Source organism: Pararge aegeria, chromosome 8, assembly GCF_905163445.1.
Source record: "Pararge aegeria chromosome 8, ilParAegt1.1, whole genome shotgun sequence".
In the NCBI taxonomy this organism is placed as follows: Eukaryota; Metazoa; Arthropoda; class Insecta; order Lepidoptera; family Nymphalidae; genus Pararge; species Pararge aegeria.
This window is the reverse complement of record NC_053187.1, coordinates 7,862,876-7,883,981: the sequence shown is the minus strand read 5'-3', so window position 1 is coordinate 7,883,981 and position 21,106 is coordinate 7,862,876. Positions and strand designations below refer to the sequence as shown.

At 35.6% G+C, this 21,106-nt stretch overlaps 1 protein-coding gene across 1 annotated transcript; it reads right to left on the bottom strand.

Annotated features, from left to right (window-relative positions):
* Nucleotides 1-3,523: 3,523 nt before the first annotated feature.
* Nucleotides 3,524-16,256, bottom strand: LOC120625812 (dihydrolipoyl dehydrogenase). Its single transcript, XM_039893034.1, has 12 exons — nucleotides 16,117-16,256; nucleotides 15,498-15,620; nucleotides 14,362-14,598; nucleotides 13,124-13,264; nucleotides 12,183-12,348; nucleotides 11,467-11,624; nucleotides 8,762-8,898; nucleotides 8,578-8,665; nucleotides 6,615-6,716; nucleotides 5,556-5,693; nucleotides 4,784-4,873; nucleotides 3,524-3,718 (listed from the first exon to the last, which is right to left on the bottom strand). Exons 1-12 carry the CDS (start codon nucleotides 16,156-16,158, stop codon nucleotides 3,653-3,655), a joined length of 1,488 nt encoding a protein of 495 aa, XP_039748968.1. The 5' UTR covers nucleotides 16,159-16,256; the 3' UTR covers nucleotides 3,524-3,652.
* Nucleotides 16,257-21,106: the final 4,850 nt, after the last annotated feature.

Sequence of the window (21,106 nt, the reverse complement as noted above, 5' to 3'; positions counted from 1 at the left end):
CTAACTATTATATTTACGTTTCTGATTCCAACCCGTTTCTTGAGACGTATATTCGTATAACTAGTATTTTAAAGAGTGAAAAGGTATTTTCTATGAAAGCACGCTTCACTTTTCATCATTGCTCGCTCAGGCCTGACGTCAAGATAAATCACAGTTAATTTTATTTCAAGAAAAAGAACATTGTTCAAGTTATTTGCCTGTAGTTACAACATATCTATGTTCTATGAAAATATTATTTTTATAAATCATTTAGCATTAATCTTATATTAAATCATCGATCATCATTTGAGACGTGTACAAGGTTTTCAACGAATTTATTTTTGTTTGTGAGAAATAAGTTTTAATTCTTTTAACACGTTGACTGCTGCCTAACATTAACAAATACGGTACACGAGTGCGGCAGGATTACACGCTAGGCGTGTTTTCAGCACTGATGAAGCGTATTCGAAACAGGCGCTACGAGCATGCGGCCCCACACGCCTGGCGTGTTTAAACTTATCGCGACAGCTATGCGGCCTTTACGCAACAGGTGTGTTATTACATCACTCGTATTTTCTCATTTATTTATTGAACAACATGAAAACCCAACACTTGTCGCATTTGAATAGCAATTTGTATTTTTTTGTTGGATAAAATAGAATAAAACTTTAATGTAGTCAACACAGATTTTCTTTTTTTCAAAAATAATCATTTTCTAAAGAGCTTTAAATATAGTGGCTTTACATCTGGTAGGTACACTATTTTACTATATTCAAAATCGCGGCAACGTCAACCTGTGTGTAACTTGTGAATGTCATTTACGAATCATGATAAATAAATAAGTAAAAAAACAGTATTAAATACCTACTTACATACGAATGCGGATTGCCGACAAAGAAGCAAATTTTAAAATAATATGCATTTTAAATATAATAATCCTTCCAGTAAATATACAGAACCATTGTTAAATTTACTTTTAAATTCGAAACAATAGTAACTCATTCCTGAGTAGTTTATTGGTACCGCTGGCCGCACCGATAACGTTTATTTAAGACGATAAGAAAAAATAAGGATGCGGATGCATCGTTTTGTAATTCTGTCGGTATAATGGAATGCAAACCGATATTTATAAAATAAATTATTGACGATACCGATACCAATGAAAATAGTGCAGGCGAACTCAGGCGTACAAATATTAAAAAATATACAAATAGACGTCAAACTTATGTTGCGGATACCTTTATTGCAGAAAAACATTGTAGAGTATGCTAAAATATAGGACGACGATCCTATATCGATATCAATATCTATTTCGCGTCCCTATAAAATATTTTAAAACAATGCAATTATCTAGGTGGGTATTATTTAGTGATCGATGGTATTATACTATTGTTGCAAATATTTGGTCGAAAACATGTTTTTTATATGAACTTGTTAGTTATACGTGTGATGGTCGATTCTCTCGATGGCATGGGAATTATTAAGAAAAACACTCATGTATAATGATTAGATAACTCACAAAACAACGAATTTTAAGTAGGTATACTGTCTAATATGTAATAAAACGTAATTGCGTTAACGTTTAACTAATATTTAATAAAACGTACTTGCGGTAACGTATAACACACTTGTTGCGTAAAGGCCGCTCTAACAGTATATTTAAACAACACAGCGTTTGTGTTTGCCGCACTCGCAGAACGCCGGAAAAACACGCCCAGCGTGTTCGGCCGCATCCTTGTAGGTACATTTATTTTAACACGCCTAGCGTGTTCGAGCCGCACACGCGTTACGTAGTTTTCAAACACAAACGTTGTGTTTTCAGCAGCCAACGTGTTAATGAAGTTATTTATTTTTAGCTATTGACAAACTGTTAAGCCATAGTGTGTGCATTTTATGTTAACTAATACGATTAGATAATTTTACTCGTCGTAACGCATCGTTATTACTGGAAATCTATTACATAGCTTCTTCATAAGCGCACAGCTACACGTACATAACTTTTCTTTAAGTCAGCCCCTGTAAAATTAAAGAGATTATTTATTTAATTAAAATTCCGCGGACCCTGTTAACGGAGACCATGGGACTACGAACTGCTACAAAGTAAAATACATAGTTCATTTATTGGTAATATACAGTTGACGTCATAAAAAAAATTAAGGTCCAGTATGTTGTGGGGTATCCGAAGCACCTCCCATGTATATTCCGCGATTTTTATAGTTTTGGAGTTATGATTTTTTGACGAATTTCGACATGACCATCTTAAAAAGAAGCAAAATACTTTTTTAGAGTTTTTTTTGCAATTGAATTCTCATGAGATATACTTTTATGCAAAAAATAATCGGCTTCGTAGCTTTGATGAAAGTCATGAAAATGTTGGGCTAAAGTAAAAATTTAAGTTCCGTGAATTATTACTTAGATTTTCAATTTAAAGTTAAAAAATTTAAGTTAAACTTTTAAGTTAAATTTTTAACTTTTTGGGGGTGATTCGGGTACCCCACAACATACCGGACCTACATTTTTTTTTATGACGTCACCTGACCAGCCACCCTGTATATACCTACCATAGATTAGTGAATTCTGGTTAGATATAGAACTAGTTAATTATTGGTTCATAACTTACCGTGGGTTATCGCCAAATAATTGATGGTTAAAGATGAAACTTTCCCAAGTCGACGGTATAAAATGTTTTCTAGTAATGACGATCTACGACTATCATATAACATCAACTTTGTCAAAAAAATATCAAAAAGTGCTCAGGGATACATTGAAGTCTGTGTTTTGGATGTGATAGAGGAAAAATAAATAATAGCATTCATAATAAACCTAATGGACTTTTATTTTTAATTGGAAGCTTCATCCGCCTATTAACCATTCATCTTGTTGTGTGATAGACAATTTTTTTACTTCTCGCTTAATAGGTACAACAAAGACAAGGAAAAATTAGACAAGAGGCATTTTTCATTACAAAATTCTCATTCTTTTTTTATTCCACTACAAATTAGCCTTTCAATGAAATCTCACCTTTTCTTATAGTTAACAATTCATTAATTCAGCTATAAATCATTCTCCCTATTCGGTTTTACACGACATCGTATCGGAACAATTAATCGCTTGGCGGCACGTATTGTCGGTATTGTGGTAACGAGCCCCGTGCCTGGCCACCCACCAGACAAAATTTGTATGGTGATTGGTTGTACACAAGTAAAAAAAGGAAAGCTTTTTGCTTCCAATTCAGCTCACATAATTGAAACTTTTGTGTGATAAAAATGTAATGCCTATATTTTAGAAGGGAAAATAAAACGAAATAATAAACATAACATAATGGTATGTATTTCGTTAAACTATTTACAAAAAATAAATACACGAATATTCACAACATTTACATCAAGTAAATGCACGACAATATTGCATTAAGTTGGGAAGAGACGGAATGACAAAGTCAAAAGATAAAGGATGAAAAAATAAATTCAAATATGGTAAAAACTATTACACAATAAATTATGATATTCAAATACTTTGATGAAAGCACACATTTTATAGTAATTAATATATAGATAATATTAATCGTTCACAATAGATTCATACAAGATCCTTAGTGGTGATACGTGACTGATATTGAGAGACGCATACATTATTTTGTACAACCACATAATTATTAACATAAATTCTAAGTTTAGAAGTTTATTGGTTTCCCACTGTAGGCGGCCAAGTTAGCTTCTCTTAATGCTTCCGCGCACGTCTGCAAAGAAACGAAATAGTTTTAATTAATCAACATAATCATATCGTATAAATAACCATATAGACTATATAGGTTTCTCTTTCTTTCTTTCATTTCTTATTGGTATTCATGTCTTTGTTTCCTCTGAACATTGCAAATATATACCAATATATATATGCAAATATATACCAATATATATATGTATATATTTATTGGTATATATTTGCAATCTGTGAATTAAATCAATAAATAAATAATCATGGAAATGGTTATAGCCTTCGGCTTAGAGGTTAGGATTTTGGCCTTCCATTCGAGGAGACAGCCCTTCCACCGCTAACTTGTCAGAGTTATGTGTGTTTTAAGCAATTCATATCTCTAGCTTTAAGACGATGATATAGCTGCGACAAATGTTATGAATAGGTATGTATTTGAAAAAACTATTGCTGTGGCGTTGAGCCTGTCTTCCCCCGTACAGTGTGACAGGGACAGCTGCACCTCAGACCAATTTTACCAATAAGAATTTGGCGAGATCGAAGTTTCGTATTCCCCTGTTTTCTCAAGCAGATTCAATTATTCTTAGCATGAAAATGTTAAGAAATATAGCATCTAGGTTTCTCTTTCTTTCTTTCATTTCTTATTGGTATTCATGTCTTTATTTCCTCTGAACATTGCAGAAAATAATGGAGGAAATAGAGGAATGCGTTTGTATGGAGAATCCCGCCTATAGATTTTTTTATTATGAAACATACAATAAAAAATAATACATTTTATTGATATTAATTTAATTTCAAAAATGTTTGCATACTATTTAATTAGCTGAATGTAAAGGGACAGAAATAATTGTATGAGCAAAAAAAACCATGCCAACAAATAATTACTAATTAATTAATAATTCTATTCTAATCCATTCTGTTCTATACTTTCCACTTAACGGTAAAGAAAAACTTCGCACCTGTATGCCTTCATAATGTTTTGAGAGGCGTGTGAAATCTACCAATCCACTCTTAGCAATCGTGGCTCTCGCGGGCAACCAGCCTTAGATGTCAACCACCATACAAATAGTAATAGATATAGAGAAAAACTTACGGGATGGGCGTGACAGACTCTGGCAACATCCTCAGCGGATGCACCGTACTCTTGCGCGAGCACTGCTTCGTTGATCAATTCTCCGCCACCCTGTAGCAAAGAATGATTACTAGAATTAGAGTGGGTGGGAGAATATGCGTTCCATAGGTTCCAATTATCAAGCTACTAAGTCAAAACATTGTATGTTAACATATAAATTTAACATTTAAAAAACCACGACTTTTAATATATTCTACATTATTCTATTAGTGAAGTCATTTCATTCGATGCTCATGTTGACGAGGTTATTAAAAAAAAGGTATTGGATTTCAAATTTGTCATAGTGTTATAGTATCCTTCTAGACAAGCCAAATCAAAATCGGTTCGTCCATTCGAGAAATACGATGCCACAGAAACATGTCTTCGTTCATGCGTATTTGTGTCATATCATATTGTCACGTCAAAACAGTCACGGCAAACTTATAACACCCCGTCGTTTGAGCGTCAAGAGTTAAAAACTGTACAGTAAAGACCTTATTCAAAAATATTTGATTGGTTAAAGAACAATCATCATAAAAGTATCTTGAAAAGCAACCCACGTTTTTAATTACAGTTATATTTCTCGTTATTTATGGTATAGCTGTACTAAAAAAATATTTTTTTCCTTCTACTGATCATCTACGTATTACGAGGTTAGTTGAGTTCAAAATTGTTTAGGTTTTGGGATTTATCCACCAACAAATTATCAGTACTAGCTTAGTATTACATAAATTAAGATTAAAACAAATCTCACTGGTCCAATAATGTGTGTGCCGAGGATGACATCTGTGGTCTTGTCAGCTAGCACTTTGACGAAGCCGTCGGGCTCGCCGTTGGTCTTCGCTCGGGAGTTCGCCAGGAACGGGAATTTGCCCACTTTGTATGCTCTACCCTGCGAAAGAATAAAAAAATATTACACAGATAAATATATGGTGGCTCTGTTTTTCTCATTTATATGAAAAACAGAAACAAAATTGAATTGAATTTAGGCCGTAGTCCACCACGTTGACAAATTGCGGATTGGTAGACTTTCTACGCCTTTGAGAACTCTGAGGCAGGTTTCCTAACGATGTTTTCCTACACCGGAAGTGATATTTTAAAAGCTAAAAAAAAAAAAAACATTACCATTATAATTTGAAGTAATGTTACTATATAGCAATTTAAAAACATGGGGTATGTCAAGCCGATGGTAACAGACAAAAATAAATTCTACTTTGATCATTTTGATGTTTTTTTTTTGTAATTTTTCCAGTCAAATTGAAACTATGGTGCATTTATCCGTAACACACCTCTTCATTTTCTCATAACACGCACGTTCAAACGCACATAAAAACAAACACTATCATATCAACTTTATAACGTTATACAACGTGTAACCGAATTAGGAAATAGTGTTGAAGGGTGCATAATTATATTTCATAAGGAATCATCCTGTATATATATTTAATCTAAAGAAGCATATTTATTTTTCCATACAAACTTATTCAAAACATTCTAAGTGTTTACTTATGACAACCCTATTGAAGATAGAAGACGGACACGCGCATAGTACCTACGCTACGCTAACAAAGTGACCGAAGTAATAATAATTAAAGTGACAGGAGTCACTTGATTTTAATTTTTCATGTGACGTTAGGGCGGTATCTGATTTCTTTCAGAAGAAACTATGGCACTTTTTTACTCGAAATCAAACAGAGACATTTATTAGAGTATCTCTAAAGCCTGTGAAGTTATATTTCGGTTTTCGTTTACACGTTGTATAAACGACACGGTAGAACAAGAGGATGTATCTAAATTAATCAAAATTACTTGCCTCTTTTTTGAGATCCTCCTCCGATTTGCCAACCCAACCAACTTCAGGGGACGTGTAGATGACGGATGGAATGGCGTCGTAGTTGAAGTGTACAGGCATACCCTACAAACAAAACAGACTACTGAGAATGTTGTAGATTATTCAGATTTATAATATAACTAGCGGACCCATTCCGTCTTGTGAGCAAAATAATTAATATATTACGTGTAACGGAATTATGAACTACTGTTGAAGGGCGCATAAGTATATTTCATAAGGAATCACCCTGTAAAAATATTATATTAAAAGAAGCTTATTTATTTTTCCATACAAACTTATTCAAAACATTCTAAGTGTTTACTTATGACAACCCTATTGAAGATAGAAGACGGACACGGGCATAGTGCCTACGCTACCCTAACAAAGTGACCGGAGTAATGATAGAGTGACAGGAGTCACTTGATTTTACTTTTGCATGTGATGTTAGGGCTGTATCTGATTGCTTTCAGTAAAAACTATGGCAACAGTTTACTCAAAAACCAATACCGTTTCGGTTTCACAGATAAGTCTCAGAGACAGTAAATAATGTACCTCTAAAGTCTCTGAAGTATTATTTCGGTTTTCATTTACACGTTATATAAACAAATAATAAATATGCTACGACAATACACACATCGCCATGTAACAACAAAGAAAGCGTGGCTTGTGTTATGGGTACCAAGAAGAGCGACGATTTTTATATGAATAATATACATAAATACTTTTAATATACAGATAAGCACCCATACACTGAAAAACATTCGAGTTCATCACACAGACATTTTCCAGTTGTGGGAATCGAAATCACAGCCTTGACTCGGAAAGCAGGGTCGCTGCCCACTGCGCCAACCGGTCAGTAAACAAAATCCAAATCGAATTTGGTTAACCGTGGTAACAGGGTTCAGTTACGTTTAATAATTCGATTAACATACGTAACTGTTTCTTGTGGACATCCGTCCACTGTTGGTCTAAAGGCCTTTCCTAAAGTGAGGGATTGCCCATAATCACTATGGTGGATGGACGGATTGGTGATCTCAGTGGATAGACACTGCGTAGTAAGGGGGAGCGTGTAACGGAAGTTCGCTTACTACGATACAGGCAGAGGAGGTGACAAACTGTTATAACAAGGTTGCTTGGAAGCATCCGGCTCCGTCTCCATCTCTCACAAGATAGAAAAATGAATGTTAAAATTTAAAATGTAAATTGTTGATATTGGAAAAGAGCAACTGCTAAGTTTCTTGCCGGCTTCTTCTCGGTAGAATCTGCCTTCCGAACCTATGGTAGAGTCACTACAAACAGACAGACTTGACGTTACAAAAGTGCTTATTAGGCCTACTTGAAATAAATGAATTTTGATTTTATTTGAATTTATTCTGATCTGCTTTTACCACACACAGTTTTAATGTTAATCAGAAATCAATCGGTTTATCGAACTTGAAATTCGCGCACGCTGCAACTTGTTAATGAAAATTAAAATAAGGGCAAAACAAAACAATATATTGAAGCACAGGAAAGCTCTAATTTTTTTTTATTCCACTGCAAGTTAGCCCTTGACTGCAATCTCACTTGGTGGTAAGTGATGATGCAGTCTATGATGGTAGCGGGATAACCTGTTAGGGAGTGTGCTGTGTGGTAGTCATACCCTTAATAGGTTTCTACGCGACATCGTACCTAAACACTGAATCGCAAGCGGCACGTCTTTTTCGCCAGGGTGGTACTTAACCATAATAAGGCCGAAGCCTCCCACCTGACCAGACAAAAAATTCCTCCTCTTAAACTCACAGCACTCACCGTTGCGACAGGGAGGTCTGATGGTGTATAAACGATAAATGTTTCGATTACTACTTTCCGATTACACCACCGCAATGACTTTAATTGACAGTTTGTCTGTTAGTCAGACTAAAGAATACTAGATCGAGCGTGAATAAAAAAAAGGTTTATTTACCTTTATACCCTCAACACAAACGATACCTTCGTCTTCCGCTTTGTGAGCCAACATGGGGCCGTGGATTACGTCACCGATCGCGTATATTCTGAAAAAAAAACATGTAGAATTTCACTTACGTTGACTTACTAAAACTTTATGATATAATCATTACTATAATTGTATACGCTATGTATTTACCTACCCGGGAATTGTAGTCTGGAATTTGTTGTTAACCGGGACACGGCCTCTGTCGTCCAGAGCAATGCCCACTTTGTCAAGCCCCAAGTCCCGTGTGTATGGCCGCCTGCCAATGGAAATTAGCACCACGTCGCACTCCAACTGCGATATAAAATAACTTAGTTAATAAAAGACTGAGAAAAATTAAGGTCAGTTTATCAAGACAGGACTGCCAAAACTACTTGTCGCGTTTCTTTGATCAGAAGTCCAAAAATTTCTGCAGCCACGGGATCATGTCTTTATATCTATATACATATATTAAAGGCAAAGGTGACTGACTGACTGATCTATCAACGCACAGCTTTAACGACTTGGCGGATCGGACTGAATACTACTATTACTAATTAATATAAATATTCCAACTAATTCCAACCCTTAGAGGGTTGAATGGGGGATGAAAGTTTGTATAAAATTCTTCATTTATCAATTAATTTTTATAGTTTAAGTTATATCTTCCGAGTGATCGGACTCGGAAGATATAACTTAAACCGTTTGAATTCAAATGATAACAGTTTCCCCTCAAAGTATGTTTAGCAATAACTATAAACAAGTCTCAAGGACAGACTTTCGAAATTGCGGGAATAGACTTGAGAGAAAACTGCTTCTCAAATGGGCAGTTTTACGTAGCTTGCTCACGCGTAAGCTCACCCAGTAGCTTGGTAGTTTTGGCGCCTACTTATAGATCAGTAAAGAATATTGTCTATAAAGAAGTTTTATACTTAGTTCATATTTTTCTATTAGCAGCAAGACATTTTTTTATCCTTTGTAAAAGTGTGGCAAAAGCGAGTCTTCATTATGGCAAAAAGTCATCGAACAAAATGGCACATATTTACAATAGTTACTTACAAAGAATCATGTAGACATACGGAATGGCAATTTTTGTGTAACTTATAAAAAGATGTGCGGACGAATTTGTGAGATACCGCTTGTAGATTAGTAAATATGAAATAGTCTAGGTCTAGAATAAAGTTTTTTTTTCTATACATTAATACATTGAATGCACGAAATCACCCATGTTCTAGTTTTAATGACCTTTTGATAACCCCATTGCTCTGCCGCTATGTAACTTTAAAGTCATATTACCAGAATATATAAAACTTATATGGAATTATAGCGTTAATCAATATAATAAGTTTTATATACTTTTTTTTTTATATACTACGACAAAGCACACATCGCCATCTAGCCCCAAAGTAAGCGAAGATTGTGCTATGGCTACTGAGATGACTGATGAATATTTTTATGAATAATATACATAAATACTTATAATATACATATAAACACCCAGACACTGAAAACATTTATGCTCATCACCCAAACATTTTCCAGTTGTGGGAATCGAACCGACCGAAATCGGCCTTGGGCTCAGAAAGCAGGGTCGCTGCAAACTGCGCCAATCGGCCGTCAAATATTAATTCAATAAGTAATTCATGTTAATGAATCAATGCACAAGACGGCTGCATTACAGAAACTCGAGAATTATAACCATTGCGCTAAGTGCAAATTGTAATGTGTAATGTTTATTCATATAGTTTTCTTTGGCCATACTATAAGTTTTCATGTGAACTGACTGATGTCAGTTGAAGATTTAGATTTATGTTATGTTAGTGTGTAACATAAATCTGTCATTTCGTATAGAATACCAATATTGATAAATCTTATCAGGATGAATTTCTTATCAGTTACATCATCATTCATCCTGATAAAAATATACGTCTAAGTGTAATTTAACACATTCATCTTAATTCAGACAGTTGTATTAAATCACATAAACAAATACTGATAATGGGATATCTGAGTACACTTAAAAAAGATTTTAAGTAAAAATATATGAATGTATTCTTATTTGAATATAAACAAATGATAAAGTAGTAATACTCCAACTCTAAATTATCTGAAACAAGCTTATTAGATTTAAACCACTATATAAATTAAACAGAACACATAGCGCTGTACCAGGGAGGTTGTAACTGTGTTTGATCTAAATTAGTTAAAAAACCAAGACAAAGTATATATACAACGTGTAAATGAAAACCGAAATAATACTTCAGAGACTTTAGAGGTACATTATTTACTGTCTCTGAGACTTATCTGTGAACCGAAACGCTAATAGGTTTGAGTAAACCATTGACATAGTTTATACTGAAAGAAATCAGACACAGAACTAACATCGCACGCAAAAGTAAAATCAAGTGACTCCGGTCGCTACGCGCACCCAATAATACAGTTAATAGGTGCGCGTCGCGTAGCGTATGTACTATGCATGTGTCCGTCTTTTATCTTCAATAGGGTTGTCATAAGTAAACACTTACAATGTTTTGAATTAATTTGTACAAAAAATAAATATGCTTGCTTTGATTAAATATTTTTACAGGTTAATTCCTTATGAAATATACTTATGCAACCTTCAAAAGTTTTTCGTAATTCCGTTACACGTTGTATAAATAAAAACTAAAAATAAGACTAATATTCATTCTTTAAGTTACCAACATAAATGGAAGGGACCACCTCTCTGTTGCAAAGATATTATATTCTATGGCCAATTTTGGTAACAACTTAGCCATAAAACATAATTATGTTATGTTACCTAAAACTGTATTTTTGTTTCTTTGTAACTGTATCTAGCATAATAAATAAGTGTAGAACAAAAGTTACTAGCGGGTAACTTACAGTTTCGGCATTTCCTCCTTTGGCAGCTTCAACACTGACTTTGACAATGTTGCCCTCTTTCTTGACACCTGTAACTTTGGTGCCGAGCTTGAACTTCATGCCCTGCTTTGCCATAATCTTCTGCAAAGTTTTTGAAACCTCACCATCAATACCAATACCTGTAGACAAATAATTTTATAGCTTATAGTTTTTGACAGCCCTACGTCTGACAAGTTATAGTGGATGTCCTAAGGGACGTTGATCGGTATCACTTATTGCATATTAAATTAACTATACGTCAACTGGCAACATCAACCGTCCGCTAATAATAATTCAACACCTGCCCTTCCCACCTATTTTTATTACTTGCTGTCTTAGCGGCAAAAGAAAAATACTTTATTTCCAATTTCAAATTCAAAAAGCTGTTTATTCATGTAGGCCTATCACAGGCATTTATTAAGCGTTCATACATATATATATGTTTACATAATTGTAAGCGGATGGTGAAACGAGTAACTTCGTTCGAAAATTTAAACCTAAAGCTTTGACACAAACGCTACGTCACAAACTTGCTATCTATTTCGGTTCATAATGTAAAAAGCCTGACCCTCGGACCAGAGCAGACCAGACCAGAGAAAATTCAGGAATTTATAAATTCTCAAATTTCTCCTGGCGAGAATCACCATTAGTAGACGACCGCCAGTGAGATTGTCTACTTATTAATATAAAAGACTCACCTCCAATAGAATCAAGGAACTCGATAGCAGTCACATCAGCACCAAGCCTCTGGTAAACTGAGCCTAGCTCCAGGCCAATGACCCCAGCACCGATCACTAACATCTTCTTGGGCACTTTGGATAGCGCAAGCGCCCCTGTTGATGTGACGATTTGCTGCTCATCAAACTGGTGAAGAAGAGATAAAAAAAATCTTGGGATTTAGCTTTTTGATAAATGGATGGATGGATAATGAAACTTCAATTAGTTCTAATAAGCCAAGTAAACCTATTTTGTAATACAATACTAATGATTTCTTTTTAGCTTGCATTTTTTTGTATTTCTTTCAACATTGCAGGGGCCAGAGCAAATGTAAGATTTCTTCAGGACTCGGCTGGCGGAACATGTGTAGCGGTTGGCGAATTTTAATCGGTTGCGGTTTCGGTCAGTTGCGGTCAACGACAATATTGAATCGCCGCGGTTTTGTCAGAATGACGTTTTCCCCCCGCCACAACGTTCTTGCACATTCTTTATTATTTTTTTATTCCACAACAGCTAACTAGCCCTTGACTATCTCACCTGGTGGTAAGTGATGATGCAGTCTAACCTGTATGTCATACGTCCTAACCGGTATCTACACGACATCACACCGGAACACTAAATCGCTTAACGGCACACCTTTGTCGGTAGGGCGGTAACTAGCCGTGACCAAAACCTCCAGACAAGAGAAGAGAAGATAAAAATTCCCAAATTTTCTCAGTCTGGAATCGAACCCAGGTCATCCTACTTAAATTCCCATCGCTCACCGTTGCGCAAGGGAGGTCGTTAATGTAATTATAAACCATAGACAAAAATTATATAATATAAATAAAATAATTTTTATTAATTCATAATTTACTAGGGCTCTTTGCGTTGATATCAAACATAATACGAATAAATTGATATAAATAAATTTTCTACTTACAGTTACACCTGGAAATGGTGTCACTTCAGATCCAGTTGCAATCAAGATGTTCTTTGTATTGATAGTTTCAACTCCTTTTTCACCTTTGACTTCTACTTTATTAGGTGCTGTAATACTACCAACTCCTCGTACTAGTTGAACCTTAAAAATCAGACAATATTATAGCATTTTATAACATCAAATAACTCTTAACACAACAAATTTAAATTAACACAATAAATATTTAATTAATTGTTTTTGAGGCGATGAGGATTAATTTATTTATGTAAAACCGTTTAACATCGGTATAAACTACTTTAAAATTCTATGTATATTTTAAACAATGATCTGATTATGGCAAAAAAAATGTTGCAGGTAGAAAAATACGAGGTGTCCGATTGGGGTGACACTAATCTGGTACAGTTTAATGCTTCCAAAACCCAAGCGTGTTTGTTTTCCGCCAAACGGAGTCCGTTCCCCCTAACTCCGACTTTCCGAAATGTATCTGTGCCAATCACGAATAGTATTGAGCTCCTAGGTATCAGCATTTCGTCCAATCTAAGCTTTGGACAATGCATCGAGTCCAAAGCTAAAACTGCTGGCAAAAAACTTGGCATCCTCAACAAAGTTAAGCGCTACTTCACGCCAGAACAGCTTCTAACCCTGTACCAAGCTCAGGTTCGGTCGTGCATGGAGTACTGCAGCCATTTATGGGATGGCTCTGCCAAGTACCAGCTCGATGCTTTGGATTCGGTGGATCGTCGTGCTAGGAGACTCATTGGCAACGACCTTGTAGTCAGTAGACTTCAAAGCCTTGAACACCGGCGCAAGGTTGCTTGTCTGGCTGTTTTCTACAAGATACATTTCGGAGAGTGTGCTCAGGAGCTATTCGATTTGGTCAAACCATCTCCTTTCTACAATCGAACTGCGAGGCACCGAAAGAATCTGCACCGTTACGTGGTTGAAATACCATCAACACGTACGAAGCGTTTTGCTTCTTCCTTTCTGATCCGCACCGCAAAGGCCTGGAATGCCCTCCCATCTTCCGTCTTCCCTGATACCTATAATCTGGGTACCTTCAAATCAAGAGTGAATAGGCATCTTCTAGGCAAGCGCGCTACATCTTAGGCTGCATCATCATTTACCATCAGGTGTGATTGCAGTCAAGCACTTGTCTATATAAAGAACACAAAGAATTGGCAAATATTTTAACTATTAGTTTTTAATTGAAGTCTTTTTATTATTCATTAAAATCATACCTTGTTTTTATTAAAAAGCATAGCAATTCCTCCGGTTAAGGCTTTAACTGCATTGACTTTATACGACATCATAGTTTCAAAGTTCAATGAAAGATTTCCAACTTCAATTCCTCTATTTTTGAAGTCATGTTGGGCCATGTGATACAAATGCGAGTTATGCAGTAAAGCCTTTGAGGGGATGCATCCAACATTTAAGCAAGTTCCTCCCAATGTTGGATCTTTTTCTACTGACACTGTCTATGTAAATGATAAAAAAGTATTATATATGGATTACAGAAATAAGATAATAATTAGCCTGAAATGACAATAATAAATTATATTGTACTAGCTCTGCCCTGTATTGAATACTGTTACTTAATTATTGTAACGGTATTAGTTATTTGAGTATGTTCAGTAAGCTAAAAAGGAAACCAAATCTGGTTGACTGAAAGTTATGAAAGTAGGATAGAAAAAAGTAATTTCAAATGTATTACATGTATATATAATACATTTGCTATTTCTTTTTTCTTATCCTACTTTATATGCCTTCATGTGGGAGGGGGAATAAATATACATTTTTGAGTACCTCCTTTACTGCCCTGGCTTCCAGATAGTTACAGTTTACTTCCAGATACTTGTATTCTAATTCTCACATTTAAAAAAAGCTTGTCTTAAAGGTGGTAATAATACCTATTCACTCCTGTTAATGAGCAACAAGAGTTAATGCATAAGCTACCTCAAAATTCTGCATAAGCAGGAATTTCAGTGAAGTATTGCTTCTATATGTAGGTATATTCTTTGTAAGATTTAAAACCTGCAGTATAGTTTTAAGAGTGTAATAAGCAGTAATTACCTTGTGGGTAAGGCTTCACTTTTGGTGCAGTACAAGTACAATCCCTGGCGTAAATTTACTTTTTCCCAGCAACTTTTCAGAGTTATATGCCTTAAAATCTAAAACATTGTCAGGAAACCTAGTCTCAGAGTTCTCCATAACGTTCTCAAGGAATCTACCAATCCGCACTTAGCCAGTATGTTGGGCTACAGCCTACACCCTTTTCTTATTTATTTATTATTCTGAGGAGCCCCGTGCCCTGTAGTGGGCCAGTAATGGGTTGATGATAATACCAATGATATGTATATTTGTGGAAAATTAGTACCTTTAAGCCCAGTTGAGCGGCTTTGATGGCAGCAACATATCCGCCAGGGCCCGACCCAATGACAACAAGGTCTGCATCATGTGTTGTGGCATACTGTCTGATTCCAGTCCTTAAATTGCCACTCTAAAAAAAAATTCATTAAATAAGTTTTAGTTACATTATCAATGTTTACTGAGCAAACACTTAATACTGTTTTTAATGAAATGTTCCAAAAGTAACTAGGATTCAAGCTGTTTATTTTTTTTGAGTTATAATGTGAACTCTGAAAATTAAGTTGATAATTAATCCTAAAGTAAGAACCACCTGGAGCTTAGTTGTGGTAGGTGGAAAATATTTTGCTAAATTATTTTCAACCTAACGTTCAATTAGCCATATCTTTACTTATGAATCTATGGCTTGACAAAGTCACGTGTTGAAGGTCAAAGACTTCACGAGCTTCATGTTAAATATTTTCGGTCGCTAAATTGCATAACAAATGTTAAAGAAGGATACATTTTTTTACCTGAAACAAAACTACTAAACTAACGCAGCTACAGAGACTACAAGATTGCATAACCCATGTCAGAAAACTCTGTTTCGTGTCTTAGCTGTAAAGTAGATGCTAATATTAAGAGCTTACCCTAAATGGAGATGATGCTAGTTTTAAGAATTTGATGCCCATATTTGAAATCGATTTAAAGGGCAGTTCGTATGAAAGTAGAAGGAAAAATTAAGAAAAATATGCGGATTGCGGAACCCTGGCGATCGGCGGACTTGACATTAGTGACATTTACTGTCAAAAAACAGAAAAGTCATAATTACCACAGAATATTAACATATTACCATCTCACAATTGCAAAAGGCCATAGTGTTTACTTATTAAATATTATGATATTGAAGCTCTAAAAACTATTTAAACATTTACTTTATAAAAGGGTTTTTGAGATTTCTTGCTTGTTTTAAAACAAGTAAATTAAAGAATGCATAATTTTCAATGAAATAAATATTTATTTTGTAATTGCAACACCAAAATGCGCGCGCTGATGCAACGGAAGTTTTGTTTATCAATCAAGCAAGCGAGCAGTATGGAATATTATCGCGATCGTGGTAGTGTATTTTGCTGGAACCGTTTGTAAACGTACATATTACGCACGTAAATCGATTTAAAGTATTTTTATCATTATCGGTTGGATTCACGTGACTTTGGAACAAATACGCAGTTATCGTAATTATTTGAAACGTTTCTGAACCACTGGGTAAGTACCATACAGTGAAATCTTACTACCTTTAGTGATAATTTATAATTTGACTTTGTTTTGTTTGTTGTAATGTTAAAATTAAAAATAAAATGATGCTTTCAAAATGAAGCATAAGTACTGTTTGCAAATGAAATAATGAAATTACTATGAGTTATTAGATATTTCTTATTAATTTCTCGAGACAATTTAACGAGCAAAAAATTAATTATTTATTCATTGGTCCTAGGCGGACGGAGCGGTATAATTACTTGAATAACTAACTATAAAATAAAATTATAATCAAGCAAATATACACAAGTATTTGGAGATATAAAATACTTTTAGCCATATTTTTTTTACACATCACTATCGCTAAGAACGTCAGTAATTAGTCTGCATTATATTATATTACCTATATAATTACCTATATTGGATAAATAATTTACCTTTATAAAGCTAACTGTTTTCGTATATATATTTAAAGTATGTAGGTACCTATCTACTTTCTTATCAATATGCAATAGGTACCTACTTATTATTTCAATTTTCATAACCTTGCTACAAAATTTAAGTTCTGCGTTTATAAAGTTGTAATACTTACAGTCTATTTATTATTAACAATATACCTAGGTATCTTTTTAGATAGATAAAAGGTAGGTACATGTAATCTGCCCCTAGTAGGTAATTATTAGTCAGGTATATTGTGAAGAGTTATTAAATAATATAAAACTAAACCTGTACAAAATTAAATTGGTGGCAAAATTAATAAATCTACAATGGGCACCCAATGTTTAACGTACTCAAAAAAGTGATATAGGTATTAATAGTAGGTACTTAAAATACCTTTTAAAAAGGTAATGGTAGACTTTTAATAGGTACCTACCTAGGTAGGTACAAACTAAAGCTAGAAGGGTTCTAAGGGTGGTAGTCTCCGTAAAGCCCTCAAGAAACTTAGAAGGAATTTTTTGTTATTACCATCCCACAGTCAATTAATAATATCACCTATGAAGTGAGAGCAATTCATATTTCATACTTAGCCGAGCTTTTTCATCGTGCAGGATCTGATTTTTTAGCTTTAATGCAGCATTACGCGTTTAGTTCGTACGAGTCCATTAGGTCGCCGTCTTAAAGTCTTAATAGTACAATACAGCACCCCAGTTCGCAGATGGTACCTACCTACCTTTTGTTTACGGAAAGGTGGCAGGTGTAACATTCCAATAAAAAAGAAGAACCGGAATTTCAACCTTAATAACCGGCGTTAAAGTACAAAACTGCTTTGGTGATCGCCATGCGGTGCGGTTTCCTTGAATTAAAAAAATCGAATTCGCCAAAGAAATGCGGATGACGTCATCAGCGCGTACGCGTTCTATTACCAGTATTGCAATAATCCTCAAGCGCGTGTCAGAACAGCATTAGGCAGGTAGGTATTCGCAGTCTTGCCTAATAAAGAAAACTTCTTAGCGTCTACATCAAAATGTCTTAACGGTTAAGTAATTAATTTTCTGTCTCGTTATCGACACAAAACCAAATCACAAATAATTGCCTAATAGAAAATACCTACCCAATAGCAATTGACAGCCTCGGGCCTCGTCTAGTCTAGCGATTAGAATGTTCAACTGCGGATCACGCGGTTTCCCATATAGGGCCAACAATTAACATTGTTTTTTTTCCGTAAAAAAGTTTTTTTAAATTTTATTTTATCCCATTACAAGTTAGCCCTTAACTGCAATCTCACCTGGTGGTTAGTGATGATGCAGTCTAAGGTGGTGGCGGGCTAACCTGTTACGGGGTCTAATAGGAAAGAAATCTAATAGGATAGAGAAAATTTAGAAAATATAAATTCTCAAGCGCCTTTGCCGGGATCGAACCCGGGACCTCTCACTTAAATTATCAGCGCTCACCGTTGCGCCATGGAGGTCGACACGATCATTTATTTTATTTATACATTTAGTTGTCACAGAAGTACTAGAGGAAAAGCTAGGTACCATACAAAACGGTTAAAAAGGTGATCTTATAATGATTCCAAGCTTGAAAAGAAAAACAAACCTACTTTCCTAATATATCAACACATTACTAAATGTTTCCACGAGCACTAACCACTCGCATCCTATTTAAGTAACCTACGTACCTAGTTCGCGAGTTATTCTAAGCTTTGGAACGTGAATAATGGAAACTAAAACGCTACAGTTGTGCATTTCCGCATCATATTTTACTCATTTCAGTGTTTCACTTCAAAGTTGAAATAATCAAAACGTGATGTTGCTTTTTGTGTAATTGTTTTGCGTCAGAGGTTTCATTTGTTTCACTCATTCGCAAAGCAGTTTGACAAGATACTTCGAGACAAAGATCTTAATTAGCTATTGAGGTTTTTTTTCGGCGGGAAACTTCGTACATGGCGGACGCGGTTTTCTCAAATTTTTCTTTGATTTTACTGTAAACTCGTCTTGAAAAGGATTTGGTGTTGTTTATATTGAACTGTAACTTGGCCTGTCAATTTGTGCACACGTGTTAGTGAGATTCCGGTGTAATTTCGGTGTTTTATGTGAATTTACACAGCAGCAGAAATAGTTGTTATTGGTGATATTCGTATAAATCTAACCGTATTTGGTGTTGGTTAAATATTTATTATGTGTCTGTAGTTATAGTGTTTCCAGTAAAATGGATCTAGATACACCTCCTGAGCCGCCCGACCCGGGGGCATCAGCCTCGTCTCGCAAACGACAAGGAGAGGATACCAACGTATATGCGGCCAAAAAAACTATAACTGATCCTACTCAGGTAAACCCATCCGTTCAAAGCCTTTACATACATCCTTCCTTCACCGAAGGCGCCAAGTCATACTCTGACGATGATAATGGGCCTTTTATCGTCCAAGTCTCACGGGAAGTGGAGGACCCATCCTCTGGAGCGTCATTACGGGCTATAAATTTCGGTCAATTCTTGCACAAACACAAAATTGGTTCAATTATCCACGACGGCGTCAAAAATATAGGCCGCAACAAAATTACTGTAGAGTTTACTTCTGCCCAAGCTGCCAACAACTTTCTGGTTAGTCCAGTTTTGAAGTTATGCAAATATAGAGCTATAATTCCCACATACAACATAACCAGAATGGGGCTGGTGAAAGGAGTTCCCGTGGACTGGTCGATGGACGAGCTTGTTGATTCGCTAGAGCTCCCGCCTGGCTGTGGTGAGGTTCTGAAATCAAGGCGACTGAACAGAAAATCTGTCACAGAGGGTGTCATCACTTGGGTGCCTACCCAATCTGTTGTCCTAACCTTCAGGGGGCAAATGCTTCCTGCTAAGGTATATTCATACCACACCTCACTGCCAGTTGAAACATATAAACTTCCAACAATACAGTGCCAGAACTGCTGCCGTTTTGGCCACATTAAAACAATCTGCAGATCTAAGCCCAGATGCTACAGATGTGCTCAGCCCCATACAGGTGACTCATGTTTGGTCATCAAGGAATTATCTACATGTTTACACTGCTCTGGTAGTCATTTTGCTACTGATAAAGACTGCCCAGAATTCTCCAGGCAGCAATCTATTAAAATGGTCATGTCTCAGAATAATAAATCTTACATTGAAGCATCATCTCAGTTTCCTCCTGTCCGCAGGTCCTATGCTGAGATAACAAAAGAAATGTTTACTCCTACTAATGTAACTTCCTCCAAAACCTCCTACCGGCAAACAGTTTTCCGCTCTCCTCGTCCCCGAGCTCCTCTAGCAAAGGGCTACGATAAAAAAGCTGTTCAGACTATTGTCGGTGATTACTCCTCATCCCTTCCTAATGGATGCGCTCTCAACAACAATGTTGAGAACCCTCCCTCCCAAGGTAAAATGCTTGAGTTTATCTCCGAATTTCTACTTAGTATTGTCGCTCCATGTAGTGAAATTCCCTTACCGCCCAACGTTGCCAAAAACTTAAGCCAACTTTTTAAACTACTCCAAAATGGGCCCAATAACCCTGCTACAGTGGAACTGTAAAAGTTTACGTCCCAAGAAACATGAGTTAACCTTCATAATCCCACCATTCTTCCTCCCAAAGTCCCCCGTCCTTTGAGTGTTAAATGTTTTTTAATGTTTGTTTTCAGTCCTTATTGTAGATTTTTATGTAAATATATAGTAAGTAATAAAATTAAAGTATAATGTACAAAAAATATCCGTGTAAGATATATATGCATGTGTTGTCTGTGTCCTTAGGTTAAAGAGCTAACTAGCTAATAACAACTATTTCTTGGTACAAATTCAAAATTAACTTTTCATTAGTTTCACCGATCAATCTCCTTCGTGCCTTCTTCATCTACAAGACATTGGCGAAATACCTTGTGCCCAGTTGGCGCAGACAAAAGCCATAAACAAGAATTGAATTGAATTAGCTATTGA

What these genes read in the sequence shown, in the direction of transcription:
- LOC120625812 (XM_039893034.1), bottom strand. Translation starts at nt 16,158, where the DNA reads ATGGGCATCAAATTCTTAAAACTAGCATCATCTCCATTTAGG. An exon ending in TAGCATCATCTCCATTTAGG is followed by an intron (nt 15,621 to 16,116) that starts GTAAGCTCTTAA and finishes ATTTTTTTTTAG; the next exon opens with AGTGGCAATTTAAGGACTGG. An exon ending in CCGCTCAACTGGGCTTAAAG is followed by an intron (nt 14,599 to 15,497) that starts GTACTAATTTTC and finishes TCATTTACATAG; the next exon opens with ACAGTGTCAGTAGAAAAAGA.